This window comes from Anneissia japonica, unplaced genomic scaffold (assembly GCF_011630105.1).
Source record: "Anneissia japonica isolate Jap-2015-1 unplaced genomic scaffold, ASM1163010v1 scaffold4988_len2956909_cov206, whole genome shotgun sequence".
NCBI classification, from domain to species: Eukaryota; Metazoa; Echinodermata; class Crinoidea; order Comatulida; family Comatulidae; genus Anneissia; species Anneissia japonica.
In genome coordinates this window covers 15,715-35,780 of record NW_022696345.1, presented here as the reverse complement: position 1 = coordinate 35,780, position 20,066 = coordinate 15,715, and the positions used below count along the sequence as shown (strand labels likewise).

Sequence of the window (20,066 nt, the reverse complement as noted above, 5' to 3'; positions counted from 1 at the left end):
GAAACACAAATGTAAGTATTATTTATTTAATAAAATAATATTTAATTTGTATACAATGAAATTTTATTACCGAGAGAACAGATAATGATGTCAAGTATATATATTGTATATACATGAGGCTTCATGATCTAAAGTTTGTGCCAGGATTTGGTATGTTGGTCCCTGGCGCTGCTGGGCCGCGGCTTGGTGCCTGGAATCGTAAATAGGCTGTGAGGTAAAAAGTTTGCGGAACGCTATTTTAGATAGATGTTGATTTACAGTATCCCCAGCACAAACAAAAGACTAGCATTTGGATGATGCACCTCATGGTCTCATGGTCTTTTCATTCTTTCATCATTGTATTTACAGAATTTCATATCCATATTACTGTAGGCCTATCAACCAATATATCCATATTCATTACTAAACGTAGGGGAATGAGCTGCTAGGCCATCATAAAGCCTCGCCATTGTGCAGAAGGGTGGCCATTTCCTTTCGATGACGTATTTTTCCTCCCCAGTTGTGAACGATCAGGTACACTTTGATACTCCTGGGTAGAGAGATACAAACATACTGTAGGTAAAGTGTCTTGTCCAAGAACAGGCACAATGCACAGTGAAGGTTCAATCCCCGGACCTGAGAGACCGAATATGCAACCAATTCACAATACAGTAATAATAAGGCCAAGTAAAAAAAAAAGTAGTTTCTCGTCCTAATAAAAATTTGAAAAATGGAGAATGAGGCCACTTTTTTTTCACAAAAAATGTGACCTTCAGGTCAATCACTGCAATGACTACAGTAGATCGTATTAGGCGCGAACTTTACAAAAAAAATTGTCCTCTTGTTCATGTCCTAGGCCTACAAGCTAAAAACGTGAACATACTGTACATGAGGAGTGACGAATTTGTTTTGTAATTATTTTGTGGGGGGATATTGGGCCTAGGCCTCTCCGCTCTTTTGGGCCTACTGTTGTCTTCGTTTGGTCGCTCGTTCATTGTGCTGATGAGCACAGCCGAAAACATTTGCCTTCTTGCCCCACATTGTATCTTACTCATCGTCATCATGACAGGAATGAGAAAGATACTATCCTATACAGTTAGGAAAAAAACGTGTTGTATACACAAAATGGTGACGTAATTTCCGTCACGCAAACCAATTTTCGAAAAATAAAAAATGCAGATGCAACGCCAGCAGGCTGTCTGGTACTCATTAAAAAAACGGTTTTAAAAAATCGATTATTTTGTGTTTATCAGTAGAAACACACCTTTAATTTGTCTATGATAGTTTGTATTATCTTGTTTTTTTCATGAATACTGAATGACTGTATACTCTACAGTGTAAATCTGGAATTTTAATGATAAATAATTGATATCAAATATACTGTATACTGTATAAAAATGTTTAATATTATTTCTGTGAAGATTAATGTAACTATAATATAATTTATAACTCATTAAAATTAAACCAAGGTTGGAATATGTGCGCAACTAGTCACAGGAATTTTTATTTTTCGCTGATTGACTTTCCCTGAGGAATTAGGTTTTTGGGGTTTTTAGCTCAGAGACCACCAATGTCAACATTTGGTGCTGTAGACATTTAAGATACTGTAATTTTCATATTGGTGGCATAAATTTGTTTTCCAGGCTGGCAATAACGAAAAAGAGTTTGCAACTAGTGATGGAGAAAGAAAAATGTGCCAAGTACATATATGGTCAAAGATGACTTGTAGCTTTGTGAATTATCTTATTTTTTTAAAAGTGAAAGTTGTAATTGTAATGATGTCATCCAATGATTATATTGACTTTTGACTTCCCCAATACATTCTTAGTTGATGACAATTTCGTTCTGTATGTCTGATTCAGTTTTTGTGGCATTGAACTACGTTCAACCTTTTTTTATCGAGGAGTGCAATTTAGTTATTTATTTATTCTTTCTTTATAAGAATATACACTTTCAATACATATGTACAGTAGTACAGGCATCTCTGGAGCTTAATATTTTTGGCCTTTTTTAAGAGAGCACTCCTGATGAAATTTTATTTTCGGAGGATGGCAGAATTTCGGGAAAAAAGTATGCTTTTTTTATAAGGCTTTTTTCCTGCCATAGGCAGGGTACAATTGATCATGACAAAATCCATACAGTAGGAAAGCCACTGGAAAAATCGTGTCGAATTTCGCCTAGGAGAGGGCGTCCTATTTTTCGAAATTAGTTCAAATTTTCAGAATTTGATGGTGTTTGAAAAAACGTTAATTCATCAAGTAACTTACTTAACAAAACAAACAGCCTGTTTGCGCACTGTACAGTACCTGTCTCTTATACACATCTATCCAACATACATCGCTTTAGTTGACACAACCGTACTGAACTGGGAGCAATCAGTGGGCGAAGGGGGTGGATGCCAGGATTTTCCTAATGGGGGTTCAAGGTCCCCGATGGGAGGGCTGATGTCCCCGACAAAAAAAGTGGACGTGGTCCCCCGCCCCTATCCCCCATAGAACTGCCACTGGGAGCAATGCCGTAGCCAGGATTTTCAAACAGTGAGGGACAATATCAGGGTGGACCCACTTTCTGAGTAAATTCAAACAATGTGGACCCATTTTACGCAAAAATATGAACAATCTGCACCCATTTTAAGCTAAATAAAAGAAATGTGGACTCATTTTTCAAAAAGTGGACCCATTTTATGCATAAAATGCTTCTGGACCCATTCTTTGTGGACCCAGAAAAATCGTATGGGACTGTCCCAATAGCTGGCTACAACATTGATGACTGGGATTGACATGTAACGTTTAAGGAGGGTACTGTCAGTAGCCCATCCATATTTTGAGGCCCTCGCATACATTAAAAATACAAAAAAATTTGATAAAACAGAAAAAGTACCATGAAAAGATAAGAAATATAAAAAGAAAGTTTTACAGAATAGACAATGGATAAAATATTCATAGTTTCAGAATTAATGCTATACTGTAGAACTATACAGAAGGCAATCAAATGAGCTGTAAAGTGATCAGTTAAGATCTTGGTTTATCTAAAATTATAATCAAGGGTATGACATGAAATGGGCAATTATTTATTATTGCAGTTGTGTGTGGTCCAACTGAATAGTTCCCTTCAAGTTCTTGTAAATAGATTGGGAAGAATTTTACTGTCTACTGATATACAGTAAAAACTCCAATTGCTGATATTTTTGCATTAGAATGGAGTAAACTTAGTGAAAAATGGAAACAACAATTACTTGTGACTATGCTCCATGTTTAACCTATAACAGAATTTCATGTTTAAGAACTTTCGTATACCGGTGTACTAAGCTGTGGAATAAACTCCCAGATGATATTAAAATAAACTTTAAATCTATGACAGTTTCAAAATTTTGAAAATTTTATATCAGGTCTATAAAAATTGTTTTTTTTTTTCATGTAAATGTACTTTTGGATTGTTACCTTGTATATATTTTTTTATGTTCATTGTTTAATTTTTCTTATACTGAACCACTTTGGAAATCAATTAGTACTGAAAGTGTCATTCAGTATAAAGAAAGAATGAATAAATAAATTGAAAAATATTCCTGACCTCACAAAATTGTATAACAATTGAAATGATTCACAACTAAAAAAAATAAAAAATAAATTTAAAAAAAAATAAATAAATAAAATTAAAAAAAAAAAAAATAAAATAAAATCTTATATACTGTTATTACTGTAGTTCCCAATTTCTGTTGTTAACATTTTGTTTTTTGTTGAGTGGCATACCACCAGTGGTGGTGCAAGCGGGAGGGGGGGGGAACGTGGGGACTTACATTAAGTCCTGCCTGACAGACCACGTCAGGCGTCAGACCGTAACAAAATATATAAACAGGCTTTCACCAAGCTGTCACATTCTAAGAGTTCCATTTCCGGCTATCCAGAGGTTGCTATTCTTTAAAAAAAAAATCTCTTATTTCGGAGGGGGAACCCTCTCTCAATCAACACCTTCCCCCAGTTCGGGCATACGATCTCAAGTCCCCCTGTCTTCGGGCATACGATCTAAAGTCTGTCAAAACAGCTTAGTTCCCCAGAAAATACATCCTAGAGCTGCTACTGCATACCACATGTAAATTTCCAACCATTGTCTCTACATTATGTTTAGGCTGATGCCTATAAAAGGCATTACTAGCTGAAAGTGGCTGAAATTGGAGCTTTTAATTTGCAACCCATGTTCCTTCACCTTCTAGGGACTGCTAGCTACATCAATGTATTTGAATACACAAACTATGGTGTGGATTAATTGTGCATCACACTGTGATGGCTGGCTCTTATTACCTATGAAAGAACATTGGCACTGCTGTACCCTTCAATGTCCCTGAATTTAAATACTAGGATTAGGAAATACTGTGACATAACAAAAGTAAAGCTGGCTAGGCATGTGTGACAGTGTACAGTATACTCTGTATTTGCTTTTGAATTCTTTTAAAATTTTGTTTTCTCCCTTTTTTTTTATAAGACATCATGAACCATCCAATGTTATAACCCCTCCTCTCCCCACTCCCCTGTGTTGCAGAAGTTGTCGAATGCCGTGCCAAGATTTGTTTGATTTGCTGACTGGGGCCTACAGTAGTACTGACGGGGTCTGGACAATGGGCCGTACAGAGCTTCAGTTTAGCTCCTTGAATTATGTGGAGAGATTTGACCGGCAATACCATATCATTACACCCTATTTACTGTAAAATAAAATGGTATGATATGTAGGGGAAGAGTGAAGATGGGAAACATATAGACGAGTATGTTGGGGGGCGCTTGATGATGAAGTTAGGAGTGGTTAGCTGGTGAAATAAGGTATTATGAGGTGAAGTTATAAACTAAAACTGAAATATTTTTTAATACAAGGATTGTCTATAAATTTAATTAATATCAACAATATCTTTGTGATTTTGAAGTTTGCTAATGGCATTTTTTTTAACTCTTTTTCTTTTTCATAAATGTTATTTGATGCTCGTTTATATTATAGATTAAATAGATGGCAATTGAAATACAGTACCTTGATATAAAGTACTGTACTGACAAATAATTCAATCATTACCAATTACTCAAGACATCATACTGTAGATGTTGCCTTAGGACTCAAGAGTATAATAGGCCTACTGTAGGCTACTGTACAGTGTACAAACTGGTAGAAATTCCAAAATGATTCATAATTCTTTTAAATGTTTCTTATGTGATACTGTATTTCATAAGAATTATGAATTAAATACCAAACATTTGATAAACTTGGGATTATATTGCTGGGTATGCTCAGATGGCATTTTGCAGATCCAGGGACCAAGTCGCCTCCCCCTGTGGGTATCGACATACTCCGAATACCAGTTTCAAATTGAATTTGATGGCTTCTATGATTGGAACATACTGTAGCTGTGGTATCTGTGCTGTGTTTAGATTAGATGGTATTCATATTTCCATAACTTATCCAGTATTGAATTTCTAAGGTAATACATAATATACTGACACTTCTATAACTCAAAGCCAAGACCATGTTCGGCCATGTTGCAATTAAGGCAAGTGCATTGCATTAAATACTGTATTGCCACCCTGACACTTGCATGAATTTTGTCCCCGCATTGCGCGCAAAGCGTCGTGGCAAGGCGTGCCATTTCGATGGGTGATGAAGCCGTGTTTGTGGCCTGTTTGCGCATTGTACAGTACACACATACGTTACGCACTGTCTACAGTATGCAATGTGCGGCCAAAAATGGGCCGCATTGACACGTAATGGTACTACTGTACTTGTTTATGCATTGTGGCAAATTCAGTCATGCTTTGTCCCGCTTGGCAGCACGCTATATATATAGCGTAGGTTTTTATTCAACTCGCTCTGGGCAATACTTACATGCTGAATTCCAGAAGAGCAGAGAAGGTGTTTATGTCTGGTAACTGCAGGACTATTACTTCTGAAAGAACAGGAGAATAGGCAGCAAGAGGAAGAGCATTCTTCATGGACACACACAGTCGGCAGTGTTCGCGCCGAGTTCGTGCAGTGTTCACGCATGGTTCACACATATAGCACGAACATTGATGCGTGCCAAATTTTTGAACATTTTAAAATTCTCTCTACGACATGGCCAGCATCCCCGCACCCTTCACGTACAGTACTCCTCACGCTTGTTCCTGAAGGCTACTCATTGGCACGCCGAAGTGCGCGCCAGTGCAGGAACGAAAATCGTGCAAGTGTCATGGTGGCATAAGTTGACTGAAAAAAGTTTTTGTACAGTGCTTGCATACTTTACATTTATATATGTTGCATTAAATTTTTTTGAAAGAGTATTTAAACAAAGAAGAAATACACCTGTACATATAAATCAATCTACTGTATTCTATAGACAAATAGTTTAAATTTCTTGAATCTATTGGATATCTTATATTGTCTGAGAAATTGTTTCTTATATGATCTACAGTAGGTAATTATTTTTTTGATTGTTTTTGTGTGTCTGATGTATTTCCTTTGAGTACAGTACTGAAAGGTCCATGCCAGACTGTAAGGTGAATTATACAGTAGGGTACTGTATACTGTGCCTGCCATTGTATCTGTAGTGGGAAAAGTGTGACCTGTAGAGTATACATGTCAAGTCAGGATACAAATTATGTTTGTTTATTATATCTGCATGGTTGTAATTTCCTATTAAAAGGTGCAACGTTAACACATTATAATTTAAATAAATTATAATTCTACTTTTATATCGGATATCAGTATGAACATTTATTATAACTTTATCATTGGACTTTAGAATGTCAGGCATTATTATCCTTGGCAGCAGTAGAGAGATTAGACGATTGAGAAGATTGGAAGCAGTGCTTCCAATCTTGTTTTTGAAATTTGCTACTACCGCCACCATGCGGTTGAAAGAATGGAAAATTTAAACCATTAAGTATCTCCCTGCTTGCATTTACTCGCAGAATGCTGTAGGCAATTGGCTGGTATTGACAATCAACCATGTGAAAATTCTAAGAAACTATAGAGGATGATGCTTTAGGCTCAATCTCATTGTCTAGGTTTTGTATACGGTATCTTTAGAGGATACCAAGGTTAGGCTTAATGATTGAAAACCAGTAATATTTAACTAATTTAATGAATTATAGCAATCAGCTCGAAAAATTACGGTTGGTATTGCAGCCAAAAAAAGCTAAATAGATCAGCAAAAAATCTATAGGCCTACAATATGTTATCGTCTTTGGACAGCAGTTCTATGGCAAAACAACATAAACTGCTAATATTTTTGTGCAGTTACGTTGTTTTGCCTTGGAATGGCCGTGGAGGCTTTAAAGCTTGTTTTTATTTCTTGCATCCATTGACAATCATCCACTGCATATAGCCTAGTTGGTTTTTGTTTTTTGAACCACACCATACAAAATTTGAATGCTGTCCCCGATCTCTTTTGTACGGAGTATTCCGTCTCAAAATTAACTTACTTATTGGTGGTGCTGTCGAGAATGAGAAAAAAAAATAAGGAATTTATAAGAAGATTAACACATCACTTTTTTGAACACATGTTGATTGGAGCTTAATATAGTACAGTAAGGCCATTTTACCGCTTGACCATTTGCAGTATCAGAGTATTTCAAGTACTAAGGAACATCCATAGTTAGGCCTATTCTCTGTGGAAATTTTTGCCTAATTACGGACTGACAATAATACTATGGAAATTTATCATAGGCCTGTAGGATAAGTCCAGAACAAATGACTTTTCCATCAGGATTTTTGGTTACATTGTCTCTAGACAAGGGGTGTACCTGTAGGGCGGTTCCCATTTGTAGCGTAATTACAAAGGATCAGTGGCGTAACGAAGGCCCCGAACCTAGGCCGCTGGGGGGATGGGTGGGCCATGAAAGGCCCCTGCCGCTCAGGTGTTTCTAGCATTTTGTGATGTATTTTAATGTTTTTTTTTTAAGTAAAGTTCTTAATTTTGTATCGTGATTTTAAAAAATATGCATAATATTGTAATTAAGATAATATGCTTTGTTGTCTGTAACTTGTTGCTGTACACATTGTTTCATTTTTATTATATATATAACAAATTGTTATATAAGTTTGAAATTTTCAATCAAAAGAAGAACAAAAAAGTAACTCTTTTTCTAATTAATACTGTTGCATGTGTTATTGGTATTGTTGAAAAGATTACACAGAATTATGAAAGTAATTATAAAATAATAATGTTGGCATCATTTGATGTATATTTTTAATATCATAATAACATTTAAAACCCATTAATGTATACATTACATTTCCCCAGTACTGTGTGATACTGTATTTTCTGTACTATATGGAAGAATGCTGTTTAAGGATATTTTTTTTTTTGCTCAGCCAACGTCAATGAAATTTAATAATTCCAACGATCTACCCTTTTTTCCATATTTTCCCCAAGTTTTTAAATATTCAAAAATCTATATCTCATTAAGCGCTTTTTATCTCTAACCAAGTTTTTCGTTGATTCAGAAGGAGGAGCTTAGCGATACAGAATTCATTTAAATACAGTCGGTGATTTAAACCTCGTATTTCAGAAAAAAGTGTTACCTAAAAATAAGAGTAACTAGAGTATGTCATTTTAGATGGACTTTAAAGAATAATAATAAGAGCATAATAAGGTCTAGTGTTTCTTGCACATTTTTAGTTCCTATGCATGTAATGCAATAGGAACTATTGTAATCACTTTTAACTGTTTTCCCTGTGTGTAGCGTGTGTTTGTGTGTGTGTGTATGTGTGTAGATACTTATGCAAATGCGCATGCGCAAAAAGAAGTTTTCCAACATTTTGTTTTTCCTCACGATGCGAAGTTCGATGTGAAATTTCTGCAGTATTCAGTCAGGGCGCACGCTAACCGATCAGCAAGTCGGCATACAGTACCTGTAGATGAAACTATTTTGGTTTTGCAGCAAAAAAAAAATCAACTGCTGTAGGCATAGGCATTTTAAAGAAGGCCTAAAAAAAAAAAATGGTTTTAATACTTGCTGAAATACATCATTTTTTCATTTAGGTCTCCATTTTTCGCTACCTCCATGCAACTTTTTTTTCTGTTGTATGAGTAGTCTTATGAAGTACTATATCCCCGACAGTTGGCTATGCAGCAATGTACCCTTTGAATGCAAACTGAAGACAAGTGAAGATATAAAGGCAGCCGACTGTCGGGTACATCACGACTATCTAGCTTAGGCTTTCCACAAAAGCATGAGGTCTAGGCCTAGTTGAGCACAGTAGTTACTGCGATGCGATGGTGGTAGATCGTTTAATCAATGATATCGTGTTATCATCTAACACGTAAAATACATTTAAATAATGTGTGTAAAATTTCAGAATGCACCATGTGGGTCACTTTCTTTCTTATGCGGTAGTATACGTAGCAGAGTGACGGCAGCAAGGCATGGGCCTAGCCTAGGGCGAGATCGTGTACGTTCTTGATCACCATGATGAAAACTTCGGGTGACAGACGATTGGGCCCAACTGGTGTGGACGATCAGGCCCAAGCTATTTTCAAATAAATTGTAGTTCAGTAGACCACTGCCAGCTCCCCCACTCCCGATATCGTTTCAAACTACTGTAAAATGAAAATACTGTTTACTAGGTCTAGGTCTACAAAATTTGTTCAAAGAAATTTGCTAAAAATATTACTGTAATTTGGCTATCAAATGACATACCAATGTGATCTAAAATCACTATTTTGGGCCATAAAGACTCTTCCTGAATTTTTCAACCACCACACAAATTTGACCCAACCTTATTTTCTGATTATGTCATTTATGATGACTAAATCAGAAAATATGGTTGGTTAAATCATATATCATGCATAAGAACGTTGGCGCCTGCAAGGCTCTGGTTCTCCGGATACCAGAGTCAATTTAAATTTCGCAATTCACAGCTGGCGCAAACAGTTTTATGCAGTCCTCCCAATAGTGCGAATCACAAATTGTTGCTTATAAGCATGCGCAGTAAAGAACTTCCTAGTGAATTATTGAACTGCCTGCACATGTAATGAAAAACAAAATCGCATGATGGCGTACTGTATTCGCCTACTGTTGCCCTAGTGGATAGAAACGACGGCCGTACTAGGGCACGTAAACAATAAGGAAGGAAAAGAATACACTGTAATTATTCTGAATTACTGTAGTGTTTATTCACATTTATAAAAAATGATTTTTTATTTTGTTTTACGACTAGGCGTATCATATAGTAGGTTGACTGTATATGTGTACTTTTGTTGGCCTAATCAAGTTCTACTTGCTGCCTTGCAAACTTTCCATTGTAGTTTCAGTAGTCTTTTTTGGGGGGAGTGCACCCCCCATAATTGTCGGATTATTGATGAATTATTGTGAAAACTAAGAAAATATCTGAAGTTAATAAGTAGTATAAGTAGTTAATACGGAAATGCATTTTACGAACGTGAGAAGTCCACAGTATCATGGCTTCATTTTGGTGGTTTTGGCCCTGTATGTAATCTCTACTTGTTTACATTCTGCTCAAGCCATTTTAAGTGGCCATTGTAAATCACCATTGACCGTCCAAAAGACTGTAGATTTCCTGGCCAATACCAATCATTAGGATCCAATCCTCATTAAACTAGTAATTTAACTTTAATACACTTTGCAAAACACCATTAATAAGAAAGTACAGGAAGTGTGAGTCACAAGAATGGTATTCCATGATGTGTATTCAACTGAGGATTGCCAGACTCTAGTTAGTAGTTTAGGAACCTTCATCAAATCATTTGACTTGCACCCAGTCTCACCACTGACACAATACCTCCTTGGATGTTCCAAGCATTCTAGTAACTTAAGGTAAACATTCTCCAGTCTTATTATAATGTCATAATAGTTGTTTGTTTTTTGTTTTTTTTTCATTTTATTGTTTCAAGATTTATATACAGTGTAGATTGCCTGTACTATAGATCTGATAATTATGTACAGTTAGAGAACTTACATGTAGGTTCTATACAGTTGTCGGTCTAATCAGATAATCTCCAGTTTGCCTTATCGAATGTAATTTACATCCGATTTCACAGGTCCCCTGCAAAATACTCCCGATTTATGCATACTTTACTATATTCGCCGCCTGCCCACTTTGCGACGTTATAAACAAGCAGCCATTTTCGATTTGAATTTTTTAACTTCAGTGTTGTCTTACTTTGTCTTAGGAATTACAGTATTTCATTACTAAAGTTGATACAGTAGTGTTGTACCCTGTAATTTTCATGAAATAGAATACTGTATTGTAGAGCTACGCAAATTGTAGCAATGTATAATAGTAGCACACAGTGCTCCTCTGGGTTATGGCATGGTTTTTAGAAGGAAAGATGATAATTATAATAACACAAAATGAAGGCAATAACAGCATCCATACAGTATACTGTACTCAAGTGCTTAGAAATGATAATAGTCTTTAACATCCCCCAGTATTAAACAGAGAGTGTTCCTTCATGGCCTTTGAAAAATTGACAGTAGGAGGGCCAGACTGGCTATCCCCTCCCCCTTGAATCTGACCCTGCTAATGCTATTGTGTGCAGATTAGATACTTTATGGTAACAGATGACCAGACACTTAAAAAATGTTGGTTATGACCGACATAGTCGGCATATCATAATTGCTTGCTACAGTACAGTATATGAAATCAAGTGTAGCAATACATTGTACAGTACATACTTGTCCTCATTGTCTTCTGAATGGACACCCAAAATATTTTATTCTACATGGTTGATTATAATTGTTGGCAATTCTGTACAGTTATTTAAACGTTGGACCTTGTTTTTGTAAGGATTTGTTTTCAAGTCATTACACATTTAATACCACAGTGATAGAGCCATTTGCTTTCACCATTGTCTGGAAAATCTGTTTCTTGTGCTCAGAGAAGAGATGTCATTTTGTAGCATCTTTGCAAACATGTGCTGATGTGTACTGTAGGTTAATTGTCCTTCAAGGCTTTTTTCCTTGATATTTTTACCTGGATATTTTTTCCTACAGTATGCGTTTTTTCTTTTTAATTTATAAATAAAAATAATATTTGAAGTTAACTGAATGTTAGTTTTCAATTGGCATTTGCAAGAAAATAATATTAAAAGTGTAAAGCAGTGAAGTTGATACCGCGTACTGTAGGTTGATTAGCGTATAGTAAAGTGCTCATGACAATGCGAGTTATACTAGTATAAATCCACCGCTTATTACTGTAAGCCAGGCATTAATTAACTGCTTCTTACAACTCCACTCCCTATGAACGCTTTCAAAGTGATGCATCTGTTGATTGTTTTCAGTATGTCTTGTCGTCGATAAAAACGATCCATTCCGATTTATCGACCGCACTGAGAACCCAGGTTTAAACAGACTGAGCTGACACATATCTGTTTCCATTCTTAGCATTGGCTAGTAAACTGAAGTTAATCAGCAAAAACTTAGTTCTCATTTTGAATGTTTTTCATATTTTGAGATCACGGTGTGTATCGACTGTTACATTTTATTCATCATCAATTAAAAGCATAAAAATCCATTTAAATTGTCAATAAAAATCCAGGCATTAAAAATATATAATTGAGACAAATCAAGAACGAATAGAAATCATTGAAAGGCTACTGTGACTATTGAATGAATTACTGAAATGATTGATTGATTGATTGACAGATTGACTCACTGTATTAAGAAGATCCTTGCATTATGTTTTTTCTCATATTACAGTAGCAAAGAGACACACACTTTCCTATCTTGAACTGCAAAGCAGAGTACATACTACAGTAATTATGATAAATCATGAATAATAAATGCCTTTGTTCTGACTGGTGAGTTGGTAGATCAAGAACAATATCTCTTGGAGCAATATGACTACATTTTAAAGGTTACAGTACTGTATTGTAATACAATATGGTAAGTTGCCTTTGGGAGCATAGATGGCGACAATAATGAAGACAATAAATTTTGTGCATTGCATTTATTAAATATTCATGGTGTTTTTGTTGAAGCTTTGGCTGGAGCATAATATTTAATATACCTGATACTCAGTAACACTCAATACACCCACGTAAATTTCATTTTACAGTTATGAATTGATTGTCATGCAGCAAAAAAACTACAAAATGGCATACAAATCCTAATGTTAAATAATTGCTAATCATACCATTAATGTATGCAATATTTATATAATTATATTATTACGGTACATCTTGGCCTATATGAAACTGGTGCCTCCTTGTTTCAATAATTCTGGATTTACCTCCTGATGATTGGTTATACAGTAGTACTATAGATAAATGTTTCCATTTCTGCTAGATTTTTCAAAATCAGCAAAGAAATTATTCAGAACACACTTTAATTGGGTCTGTTCAGTATTTGTTCCAGTGACCGCTCTTGGTGGAAAATTTTGTGAAATGGGCCATGTCAGCATACAGTACACAGCCCACGAATTTCACATTGGCAATTGCCAACCATATTGCCGAGCCAGAATTGCTACAGGACGGCAATTTTTTGCCGACCTAGGCCTAGATTTCTTTGCTTCAAAAACTGCATGGAAAGTCAAAAACTTTGACTGAAACAGGCTATAGCAGACACTAAACTTCATGTACGTCGTCAAACCAAGGAAATAGATTTTTCATAAAACAGATTTGTTGGTACAATAACGATTTCTAATAGGCATGCAGTACGTACGATTTGTCTACAATCGTCTTGTCTTCGCCTAGTCATTTCGTAGGCTAGGCCTGGGTAGGAATGACGGTAGCCAGCCAGCCAAGGCCTACAACATCGCCCAATTGAAACCATGTGGGCCGCGTAGATCGTAATACAAATCTATTATTTGTCTTCATTTTACAGTACTATTATCATTTTTAAAATGTTGTTTATTATCTAAAAACAACAAAATTCAACATATTGTAGGCCTAATCATGATCGCATCGTGACTTCACTACTGACAAGTACTGTACATGTGTGGAAAATCCCTGATAGATCATTCTGGGCATGCGCATGGACATGCATGGGCAGATTTTACCTACGATCATAGGTTTTACGAAAGTGAGATTTCCCATGCCAAAGGTAATGATAAAACGAACGCTAAAACGAAATTTATTCGGCGATTTTCTTATGTAAAACATATGTATTATACTACACTATTAAATTAATACAAGTACGACCATTCTTTCACCAGCAATATATTGACGATGTAAGGTCGAGCGTTTGGAAAAAATCGTAGTTTATACTATATAGGCCTAGGTAGTAAAAATTGGAGAATTTAAGGTCGGCAAATTTTTGCCGACACTAATTTTTTCCAAATTTCATGGGCTGAGTACAAACAAATTTAATAATGATGTTGAGTTGTGTACTTTTTAATTTTTAATTTTCTATAAATAATTGGCCACTGTATTTAATGATGATTACTTTTTTCTTTTCTAGAGAATCATAAACTACCATCAAAATGACGACTATGACAAGACTGGAACAGGAGCTGGAGAAGCTTGCAGTGGAGAAAGACCGTTTGGGAGACATCCGAGGACCACCGCAACAGAGTTACACATCTAGCACAGTGTCGTCTTCAAGCATCTACAATACGCAACCCAAAAAATATGCACCAGTGACCGCACCTAAACCACGGCGTAATGAAGATGGCACTCTTCCACCGTCTGGTTCTCGTGGTAAGTTAGTTTGTTAAATTATAATTTGCATTATGATGAATTCCTATGAGCTATGGAATATGGTGTGTTTGCAATTCATAAAGACAAAAACTAGAAAAAAATTGCTTAAAATTATATTTAGTGTTGTTATAGAATTAATATAGATAAATACTTATATAAATGAATATTCATAAGCATCTGCCTAATATAGTGAATTCAACTTTTAGAGTAGAGTATGCATGGTCCCCACATGCTGTAGTCTCCTGCCTTTTTAATTTTTAATTTTCTATAAATAATTGGCCACTGTATTTAATGATGATTGTTTTTTTCTTTTCTAGAGAATCATAAACTACCATCAAAATGACGACTATGACACGACTGGAACAGGAGCTGGAGAAGCTTGCAGTGGAGAAAGACCGTTTGGGAGACATCCGAGGACCACCGCAACAGAGTTACACATCTAACACAGTGTCGTCTTCAAGCATCTACAATACGCAACCCAAAAAATATGCACCAGTGACCGCACCTAAACCACGGCGTAATGAAGATGGCACTCTTCCACCGTCTGGCTCTCGTGGTAAGTTAGTTTGTTAAATTATAATTTGCATTATGATGAATTCCTATGAGCTATGGAATATGGTGTGTTTGCAATTCATAAAGACAAAAACTAGAAAAAAATTGCTTAAAATTATATTTAGTGTTGTTATAGAATTAATATAGATAAATACTTATATGAATGAATATTCATAAGCATCTGCCTAATATAGTGAATACAACTTTTAGAGTAGAGTATGCATGGTCCCCACATGCTGTAGTCTCCTGCCTAAAGTCAGGCACTCGCTGCCCCTCGATGGCTGTTGGCCGACCCGCAACGGATTGTTTTAAATGATGACCCTCTCAGATATGCCAAGTTTGTAAATTAGCCGGGAGTGAGAAAGTTTAAACAATCGAGGAAGCGAAGCGGGGGTGGGGGTGTGGAAGGTAGCAAAATGTCAGACATGTATATACATAATACATACAGTATACATACATATATACATATACATATATACATATATATATATATACATATATATATATATATCATCTAGATGTGTATAAGAGACAGATATACATGCATGCATATAATACATATAATATATGAGTAATATAAACTCCAAGAAATAAAATACACGACATTGTTTTAAATCAATATTTCATCGATTTTCTAACGAGATACTCTACCTCCCCGCACAGTGTAGTATTGTTGTGTTTTTGTTTTTTTTTGCCGGCGTAAGAAAATTATTGTCGGGCGGTTGAGCATGAGAAGAGGCGCTGAGGCGCGAGTCTCACGTCGTAGGCGTGAGACTTGGTAGGTCTACCCTTTCATATTCCCACCGACTCGGTGAGTGCCTAACTTTACACTCCATTAAGTTGCTGTGGTCTTTAGTTGATGTTTTTTTTATTACCATTTGCCTATTTTTGCCTGAATAAACAATGTTATAAAGTAAGTGTAGGAAATGCTATTAAAGGTCTACTGTAGTTTTTCAAAGTGTGCTGTTCCGTAGTTCAGCTAACATCATTAGATACTACTGTAGTGCATGAGTCGAAATTGAAATGCGTTTTCTTGCAGGGATGCTGCCCCCTACATTGCCAAAGCCATACAAAGGTAAGAGGTGAAAGGCTAACCTGCCAACTGATTTGCACCTGCCTTTACTAACTTTTTTTCATATAGTAAAAAAAAAACTCTAACCTTTGACATTTTGTACAGCAGTCTGAGAAGTAATTTATTTGATGTGATAGTTGGAAATGAAAGATGTGTTAGGAATGGTTGTGGGCAGATGGTAAAGTATTGAAGTTATGTAGAAAGTTGAAAGATGTTGACAATACTGTAGATAAGCAATTGGAGATATTAAGGTCTTAAACTCAAAGTTTAGTTTTCATCTGTTAATACTGTAATGTTAGTTTTCATTAAATTGATGATGATAATGGTAGTTTGTTAGTGTTTTGTAATGTAAAATATGATATAAATTAAATTTGAATGTAAATATTGCTTTAAACTTGATCAAAACAGATAGAGTATACAGTTAAGAAAAATGTTTGAACTGAAATTTTCAACTTTTCACTGCAACAACAGAATGATCTATTAAGAATGCATACATGCCAAGTTGGAGGTAAATAGTGGCTTGAGATTTAACACGAAATAAACCCAATTTGCATTGGTCGATGGCCTGCCTAGGGCCCTGAAAAAAATATTGGGGTTAGATGTTCTCTGGTACACTCTAAAATAGATCTCTAATGCTCAAATAGAAATGACGTAATGTATAGTGCCATCAGTGTTTCCTACTTGGATAACACACGTGTAACTCTATTGTTTACGTCTCTAATCGATCCATTTCATGAAGCAATTGTAGCTAGAATAGGAACGATTGAATTTTCCATGATTAAAGCTTGAGATTAGTGGAAAAGCGTGAGATTTTAGGTGAGTGGCTTGAGAGCTGAGGTTTGGTCGAAAAGCATGAGGCTCACGCCGATTGCGTGAGACTTGGTGGGTATGAGAATGGGTGAGCTAACAGACATATGGTTTGATCATTTGGTCATTTTAACAAAATTAATTCTGTTGACAATGGGGAATACCAAAGATTATAAAACTTAAAGAGGTATGCAGACATTGGAAGCTAAAAATACTGCCACAAAATAAGAGTGTAATTCTGTTGATAGTAAAAAGTTTCAGGTACAGTAAAAACATGTTTTGGATCATAATACTATAAATGATATTTATACTGCACAGAATCACCAACACGCATGAAGCTTCATTTGAAAAAACTGAAAAAATATGATGAATTGTAGTGAAAATGCTTGTTGCTGGCTGGAAATGGTGATTTGAGATTTAAAAATTATCAAAGTATGAAATTTAGAGAATTACTTTGATATTTGATTTAAAAAAAAAAAATTCTAAATGAAAAAATAGCAGTTGACAGATTCCATGTATGGTGCCTTTGGTAGTGATAATATTTATTGTAACCATGGAGGAAATAAATAAGATATTATATTTATTTCCTCCATGTTGTAACCAAGGTGATAATGCTACAGGTAATAGTGAATAACCAAGGTGATGGTGCTTGTGGTGATGGTTTTCAATGGTAATTTTGCTCATGTTAAAACCAAGATGATGAAGCTGTTAATGCAATATAACATGATGATATTCATGTTTATGATGTCCTACTGTTATTGTTACCACCATAAATATTCTCATGGTGAAGGTTGCACATTATTGTGATGGTGGTGGTACACCTAAAGGAAAAAAATCTGTGATGGTGTTTATGGTAAACATGCACTTACAGTACAGGTAATTAAAGGTTTCTTGCTGAAGGTACCGACTAGTTATGGTACAATAAAGTACAGTATGTCCATGCTACCATAATGGTGTTGGTACTGTACTAATGGTGGAAATACCAGAAAAATAATGTATTAAAATATTAAATCAAAAATATTTATCTTGTATCATATTTCACATCACTGTCATTTTACAGTACTAATAATTAAAATATTTAACTAATTTTAAGTAATTCTTTATTAATCATTTGATTTTATTTCAGAAATTCATTTATTACATCATTACCAGTGGCGGATCCTGAGAGGGACATGTCTTCTCCCCTTTTTGTTGTAAATTGTGTACATATTTAATTACTGAAGATAGATTGCATTACTGCGGCCCCTTTTAGTATTCCCAAATATTATAAAACTGCAAGAGGTCCGGCTGCCTGGGATTCAATGCAAAAAGTACTTCCACGAAGGGAGTGGTCTTCAAAAGATTCGAGCAACGCCTACGATTTTCTAAATTATGTGTACTACTGTACTAGGGCACCCCTATTTTGTGGCAGTATTTTTAGCTTCCAATGTCTGCATACCTTGAAGTTTTATAATCTTTGGTATTCCCCATTGTTTTTGAAATGTTGGATCCGCCCCTGATTGCATATTAGTATCATCCATTCTATTAATTTCATTTTTTATTTATTATCTAGTTTCCATGTTTTTCTATTTTGCTTATGCTTGTCCTTGTTGGATTATCTTCATTTTAGGACCTCTTCCTCCTCCTCCGCCCGCTAAAACATCACACCGTCACGAGCAGCTTAGTAGATCTAGGCCAGGAGGGCCAGGTACGCACCACACATACATTGTAACAACTGTGTGTGTGTGATATGTGGAAACTGCACGTGCCCTATCACAGAATATTACGTGGATGTTGTTTTGCTAGTGTTACATAGTAACAATTGATTTTACCTAATGGCATTACATTTAAATTAATTTGCTTTAAGTTTAAGACAATGTATTATAAGAAAGTTGATAAACTGTGTATAATAGTTTTAACAATAAGTTTCATTTATCTGGAAAGTGGTACTTTTAAAATTCGTCTATACAGTTTATACATAATACAGTGTCTACAGTAATACATTTGTTTGCTGTTTTTTAGTTTTTCTTCTAAATTTTGTCATATAAGTTATATATTGAAGTGCCATCAGGTCCATTGTTTTTTATTTCATTTTCAGTGTTTGTGTGAATTGCATGTTTGACTAATTATAAATAAATTACAGTATATTATGCCATTTCCACCATCTTCCTTCATCCAGTACATCTTATCCAGACATCATTTTAATAGACTTAATAGATAAATTTCTAGGAACTTAAGAATACTCATAAAACATTGCATTAGTTTACATAATAATGGTAATAATGTTAATAATATTGTATAATAATAATAATAATAATAATAATAATAATAATAATAATAACCAACATTTAAAAAAATTTCATATTTACTTGGTATTTGTACTGTATAAGTACAGTAGTATCTGCCGGAAGCAAGTGTAGCGTTTGCCGAAAAACATATTCTGAAATTATATAAATAATAAATACAGTAATATAGTACTGTACTTCGATAATGACAATGATAATATTAATATTTTAAATTCCCCACTATATGCTTCAATCTATAGAGATGTGAGTGAAAAGCATCTTAATTGCATACAGTATTGTGGAGCCTGGTGGAGACTCGTTGCCTCACTGTCCTAGTTTTACTGGCCTTTCCATTACTGATAACTGTATGCGCAATACTCGCTTGTTGCTACATTATGCAGCAGTTGTTTGACAAGAACCTCTTCATATCATATTCAGATGGTTTCCTATTCCATGTCATAAGTCAGCATTCCATCTCATGCTTCCTCATTCCAGCTGTTGAAGTTGCCATTTCATTTCATAGTCATGTAATCTCTATCTCCTGCTAAAATGTGATGCAGACCTACAGTTTTGTAGCTTTGTTAATCTTACACTATGTTTACATACTTGTATCATCATCTGATGTGTGAACATCACAACATTCAAATTATTTTATTAATGATTTTTGGGAACAATACATGAATAAAGAACCCTGTAATATTAATCCAAATATTTAATTTTATAGATACTCTCTTATTAACTTAGTATATATATATATATATATATATATATATAT

General features: G+C 35.1%; 1 protein-coding gene across 1 annotated transcript in view; it reads left to right on the top strand.

The window, feature by feature from the left end:
* LOC117101878 (lipoma-preferred partner homolog) overlaps positions 1-20,066 on the top strand; it is a 36,362-nt gene that overhangs the window by 1,799 nt on the left and 14,497 nt on the right. Inside the window, exons 2-5 of the mRNA XM_033241995.1 lie at positions 14,358-14,596; positions 14,922-15,152; positions 16,188-16,223; positions 18,637-18,714. Coding sequence (XP_033097886.1) covers positions 14,380-14,596; positions 14,922-15,152; positions 16,188-16,223; positions 18,637-18,714 — 562 coding nt within the window. The 5' untranslated portion in view covers positions 14,358-14,379. The remainder of the gene's footprint in view (positions 1-14,357; positions 14,597-14,921; positions 15,153-16,187; positions 16,224-18,636; positions 18,715-20,066) is intronic.